Source organism: Diabrotica undecimpunctata, chromosome 3, assembly GCF_040954645.1.
Source record: "Diabrotica undecimpunctata isolate CICGRU chromosome 3, icDiaUnde3, whole genome shotgun sequence".
Classification (NCBI taxonomy): Eukaryota; Metazoa; Arthropoda; class Insecta; order Coleoptera; family Chrysomelidae; genus Diabrotica; species Diabrotica undecimpunctata.
Genome location: NC_092805.1, coordinates 148,010,131 through 148,016,780, shown reverse-complemented (window position 1 = coordinate 148,016,780; position 6,650 = coordinate 148,010,131). Strand labels below are relative to the sequence as shown.

General features: G+C 31.1%; 1 protein-coding gene across 1 annotated transcript; it reads right to left on the bottom strand.

Annotated features, from left to right (window-relative positions):
- Positions 1–2,024: 2,024 nt before the first annotated feature.
- On the bottom strand, positions 2,025–6,299 carry LOC140437520 (facilitated trehalose transporter Tret1-like). The gene is made up of 2 exons (XM_072527092.1): positions 6,053–6,299; positions 2,025–3,399 (listed from the first exon to the last, which is right to left on the bottom strand). Exons 1-2 carry the CDS (start codon positions 6,192–6,194, stop codon positions 2,060–2,062), a joined length of 1,482 nt encoding a protein of 493 aa, XP_072383193.1. The 5' UTR covers positions 6,195–6,299; the 3' UTR covers positions 2,025–2,059.
- Between the last annotated feature and the right edge of the window lie 351 nt (positions 6,300–6,650).

Sequence of the window (6,650 nt, the reverse complement as noted above, 5' to 3'; positions counted from 1 at the left end):
AAAGAAATGTCTGCAAGAGATAAGTCAATACAATGTTTTCAGTAAAATAATCAAATCTTGTTGGAGATCCATCGTTCAGCAGAGTAATGTTGGTGTCATTAATGACAGTTTCTGTTTTGTGTCCTATTTTTTTTATAACTATTAGATCCCCAAAGTAGATTGTGTCCATTTAGATCTCCCATTATCATCGACGGAGTTTAATTTATAATATGAGTTATCCCTTTTATACTTATATATCAGTATTCGGTGGAAAAAAAATGTAACAGATATTAATAATTTTGGGAGTTTTTATGGTTACTGCTACTGCTTTACGGCTGGTCTTTAAAGGTATTTGTCTAGATTCCAATAAGTTATTAATATAAATAGAAACTTCTCCACCAGCTGTTTTAAAATCACGTCTGTTTCTATGATAACCTGTAAATGCGTTTAATTTTGCTAATTTTTATTCACTAAAATTCGTTTTTTGGAGACATATTATAATTGAAGGTAAGTGTTTAGTAAATATTAATCTAAACATTTCTAGTTGTGCATATTAACCGCTTACGTTCCACTAAAGTATTGACATTTTTGTTCTATATGTTAACTTTTATTCTTGTACTTGATCACTGTCTAATTCAAAGGAGGTACTAGTATCCAGCAATTTTGATATGTTGCGCTAAATTTTTGTGCAACGTATTTTCATTATATTTTCATTGAACAGAGGGTAGACGTTGTCTAATAATTTTAGTAACCCCTCAATATTTTTTGTCAAGAACACTTTCGTTTGCGTCGTCTTCAAAAAATGCTTTAGTTGGCTGCGTTAATTTCTGTATATTAATACAGAACTATTGTTGGGATAGTTCTCTTCTTTTTTGAACGTTCATCTTCATCCGGCTGTATAAAGTATTCAGGAGTTTCAGGTGGTGTAATTGTTTTGAAAAAAGCTCTTTTGCTCTGTGTTTGTAGTGAAGGTTCTGCACTAATTTGTGAAGTGGACAATGATTCATTGGTTTGTAATCCTATTTCATTATTGTTTATACCTTTATCTGTGAGCGGGTTATCGGTTTCTGGCCTTGGTTTATTCACATTTACATCTTTATTTTTGTTTTGTTTAGGTTAAGTGTCTTTTACAAAATAATTTAATTCTAAATGAATTTGTGCTAAAAGTTGTGTTACGTCAGTTATAATGTCTGCTGTAGTTATTGTGTTATTTATTACTGAACTAAAGTTTTTATTTTTTTTTGAGAAAAATTTGAGGCAATATGGTCAATACTTTTACAAATAAAACAGGGTCTAAAGACATAAAAACTCTATAGTTTGTATTGCAATGACAAATCAAGAAGGATTTAGGAGGTATCAGATCGACTAAAGGTGAAATATATACCTGTTTACAGAAACTTTGTACGTGTTGAAATTCGGGACGAGATGTGTCAATTCTAAGAAATTACATGGGAGACATAAGATTAACACCTAGTTTCTGTAGTTCTGTTTCTAGAATATCGTGTGGATTTGTTGGGCATACATTAATATTGGTCGTCCACTAGGAGTAATTAATCCTTTTTTTTTGTATTATTTGATTGTTTTCTATGATTTTTCCTTGATGAATATTGATAAATTTGTTAACTAATTCTTCTTAAGATAAATAAATACAAATCCCACTATTAGCTATACGTGAAGAGAATGTTATATATTTTGAAGATATAACATCCCAGTGATACAAATAATTTCCTAATTCTACATTTTCCAAGGAACTGAATACAATGATAATAAAGCTGAACTTTTTTGATGGAAAATTAAAGGTACTGGTTACTGATGAGTATGTTATTTAGGTGGTTAAATACAGTTCATTTTCTGAGCTAATGTGGAATTAAAATTATCCATTTAAATAACCTTTGAAACTGTATCAAAACTATAACAAGGCTTTTATAAAAAGATAAGAAATTTTTGTTTGTATTTAAAATATTTGGTGTTCCTTCTTTTGTTGTTAAATAGAGAAAGTTATGTAATAAGTTAATATATAATATAAATTAGAATAGACAGAGAAACATTTTGTGACATTTTATTTAAAAAATAGACAAAATTAATAATTTTTTAACATCTCTTGAATTTGTAATAAACTTTTACCATTTGTCTCTGGTAAATATTTATAAATTAAAAATGAACCTACAAAACAACTGAAACTGAACAACCAGACAGCCCAGTGGGTTCCAATAGTCGCAGCAATAATTGGATAGCTAGAAGTTAATAAGAAAATCAGTATGCCTGTAACTGTCATGAGAAAACTTCCAGCAGCAGCTCTGTTCTCAGCAGTAAACATTTCGTGGACAATGCTGATTGGAATTGGACCTAATCCCAGTGAGTATAGTGTTACATTCGAAAGAACCAGTATAAGTGGTAACCATTGCAATTGATGAATTATTGGATGGTTTATGTGTTTCAAGTAGAAATAGCAACCTAATCCAAAAAGTGGTACTCCTGTTGCCAGAGAAGACAAAAACAGCATTCTCTTTCTTCCTACTCGTTCTACTACACTAGAAGTAATGGCAAAACATATCATTTTTGCAATGGATACAATTACACCTACCTTATGACCGGACATGCCAGTACCAGCTGAATTAAAAAATGGTGCTAAGAACGACATGATTACAGAAACCCCTGAAAGATGAACCACGGTTAAGGGTAGCATAGCTAGCATAAGCCCTACTCGAGTTTCTTTAGTTTTAAATAACGAAATAATACTAGCGTTTTTCTTAACATTTTGTTTAGAAGTTACAGTTTCTTCCAATTTTCTAATATCCTCTTCTATTTCTTTGTTGCTTTTATTGTGTCTCAGTTTCTTCAATGCTTTATCGCACTGGGTCCTCTTGCCTTTATAAATTAAGTACGCAGGACTTTCGGGAAAAAATATAAACAATGCAAGAAATGGAATAGCCGGAATTGAAATTAAAAAATTAAATATTTTATAGCTAAACAAAGGTCCTACTATAAACGTATAAAAGTGACCAATTTGATGAAATAGTCCCAAAAAACAACCAAATTTGGCTCTGTTATGATCCTCGCAAATTTCTGTAACATAAATAGGTACAATAGCAGTAGCACCATGCAAAAATATACTAATAATACATTTTGAAACAATTATCACAGTAACAGATCTACTAAAAGTCAACAATAGAGATCCCAAGAAAATAAAAAGTACCATTCCTTGTAAAAATAATTTTCGACCCAAAATATCCGAAAATTTTGGCAATGCAAGCGTTCCAATAAGTCCAGCCAGTACTGGAACACCTGCTATCATTGATATATCCACGGTGGTAGCCGGTTGTTCCAAAGGATTTATGTGGCTGTCATTTGAAGTTATTTTAGGGATAGCTGGAGAATTCCATACTATATGTGCTCCACTTAATAATATCGGAATTTGTACTAAAAAATAAAGTTTCATTAAAAGGTGATAGAAAAATATAATATGCAGTAATTGATACCCAAAGTATTTTAGAAATATTTAAAACTTTTGTGTTAAATGTTTTGTTAGGGATTTGGGGGGAAAACCGTCAATAATATTAAAAATTACTAAAAAGATAGCAAGAATATTGGTTTTACATGCAAAGTTTTAATTACCATTAAAAAAATTACAAATATTGCTAGTGTTTACTTAACATTTTGACTGATACACCAAATTTACCAGAACCACACTATATACTTTGTTTAGATAATTAATTATATTTTTTGTAGTTTGATTAGTGTACCAAAAATATACACGTGGTCTGAAAAAACATTTTTTATTATACGCCGCGTCTATACGTATGGATACACGGTCTAGACTTTGTCGTATATTGTCTAAAACGGTAGAGTGAGAATGAGTCTAAAGAAAATTCTGACTACGAAACAGAAAGTTAAATTTAAAAATTAACAAACTAAGAAAAAGAGGAACGGAGAAGAAACTAGGAACAGAGATGTAATATTAGCAACAGTCGAAGAGTTCTATACATAGCTATATATACCAGGAGAAAAAGATAACAATACGCAACCTTTAATTACAGTAAAAACTGGGGTACTAAGCCAAGGCTCAGATTAAATGCCCAATATAACAAAATCCGAAATCAAAGAAGCCCCAAAAAAAAATGATAAATATCTTTTAAATAAATAAATTTTCAATATCTGCCTTCACAATGCCAATACTCCAAGAGACTTGTTGGGCCATAGAAAATGTAGGTTTAAATATAAACATCTCGAAAATAAAAATAATGACAAATTTGGTACCCAACTAGAACAGCAGTATTGATGGACAAGAAGTGGAACTCGTAGGTAAATACAAATACCTAGTAGATGAAATTAAAATTGGCAGCGCTGATCAAACACATGAACTAATGGAAAGAATCGATCTTGTGTGAACAGCATATTGAAAACTGAGAGAAACTTTTAAAAGTGAGCTGCCTACATGTCTGCAGAGAAAAGTAGTTGATTAATGCGTCCTCCCAGCATTGACATATTAACCAGAAATACATACTTCAACAAAAACCTCGGCTATCAAACCACCGATTCACACAGTGAACAATGGAGCGATCCATGTTAGGAATAACACTGTGAGACAAAATAAAAAACGAAGAAGTCAGAAGAAGATCCAAGGTGACGTTATCAAAAGAATAGCCAGACTAAAATGAAGATGGGCAGGACATATAGCTAGAATGACAAATGGTCTATGGACAAAGAGTTTATTGGAATAGAGACCAAGGAAATATTTAAAAAGATAAAAATAAAAACTGGATGAGAGTGGCGCAAAATGGACGGAATTGGAAATACGAAGAACACGATATTCAGCATTGGACGTTTGAGACTGAATGACATTGATGATGATGATGTGACTTGAGTGAAGCTTACTGTTTGGGAACCAAGACAGAAAAATGCACCTAGTATAATGTTCCAATTCATATGGCGTTCGTCGATTTCCATAAAGCATTCGATTCCATCAAATTATGGGCAGTGCGTGAATCTCTAGAAAATGCACGTATAGATTCAAGATACACTAATATAATTAAAAACAGATAAAGTTGGACGAAAGCACAAAAACTAATCCCATAAGACTTCAACGGGGAGTAAGACAAGGAGACACCATCTCTCCCAAACTATTTACCCCTGCTCTAGAAGACATTTTTAAGAAACTAGAATGAAACAACAAGTTTCAAAAGAAGACCACAACTGGCATGGGGCGTTTTCGGCAAACTAACGTATATCTTGAAAAACACCTCCATTCCTGTAACCTTAAAGAAAAAGGTGTGTAACACATGCATACTACCAGTTTGTACCTACGGCTTGAAGACAGTAGCCCTTACCAAAAATCTGCTAAAAAATTGGAAACAATGCAAAGAGCAATGGAACGACTCATGATTGGAATATCATTGAGAAACAAGATTAGAAACCTCGAGATAAGACGTAGAACGAAGATTAGGGATATTGTGGACCACAGCACTGACTGAGCTTGAGCGAGCGTGTCGCGACATCTCTGTGACCTTGTATGCGGTCAGACGGGCAAGACATACATATACATAACGATACTTAAATATAAGTTAAGTGAAAACTTCTCATTTATTAAGATATTTTTGGGTATAGGGTTATTTTATATATATATATTGAAATTTCAAAAAATACAGAAAAAAAAGGAAAACTAGGAAATAAAGTAGAATTTTAAAGGAGAACCTTATATGATAGACTAATGTGGCTTGCATATTTGAATCATCAGAATACACAAGAAATAGTGGAAATAATACATGGGACAAAACATGTGTTTTTTTTCAGTGTAATTGGACTACATGAATATGTTTTATTGATCTAGTAAAATTATTTGGATAACCAGAATTTCCATGGCGCGCTATATAATAGTAATTAAAATTATAACATAAACATTTATAGCTTATAATCTCAATAGCTGTTTAGATTTAGGTAAAGGAAGTAGTTAAAAAAACTAAAAGAAAAATATAAAATTCATGAATTAAAGACAACACTTATTTTCATATAGATGAGTTATTAATATGTTTTTGGAAAACTATTTTATATTTAATTATTTTAAAATTTCACTTACTCATTAAAACGGTTAGATATAAATATAAAGTATTTGTTTGATTACTTCCGTCATCTGGTTTTAGCTCATGATCATGTTTTGTTTCAGCTCCAACATACTTTACTTCCTGGAATTCTCCTTCATGTTTCTTTAAAGTGTCCATATTACGTTTGGTCTACTTGAACTTTTTTAGGTTACTAAATGTTTTTTATGTGTCTTTGCATTGGATGGATTAGGAAGATAATTTAAAAAATTTGCTTAATATTTATATAATAAGAAAAAAATTTGGTCCTCAAGGATATATGTTAAATTTTTTTATGATTTGTATTTTTTTTTTATTGAACCAAGGCTTATTGTTATCTCATTTATTTAACAACGCTTAGGATGGTATTTTTAAATAAATAATTAGATTAATTTTTCGCATTTAACAGGAACTTGGGAAGATACTTGTTAACAACAAATTATTTCTAAACAATTTACAAATAGGTCTTGAAATCGACATCATACTTTAAATTTTAATTTTTCCTTCTTCTTCACCTTCTTAGGCCTGTGGGTTTCACAATAATCTCTGATGATGTACACTGATTTTTGAATTAAAAAAAATACATAACATTATATA

Excerpts from the sequence above, each read along its gene's own strand:
- LOC140437520 (XM_072527092.1), bottom strand. The coding sequence starts at position 6,194 with ATGGACACTTTAAAGAAACATGAAGGAGAATTCCAGGAAGTAAAGTAT. Across the intron at positions 3,400-6,052 it reads ATATCTAACCGTTTTAATGA|TACAAATTCCGATATTATTA; the intron begins GTAAGTGAAATT and ends TTTATTTTTTAG.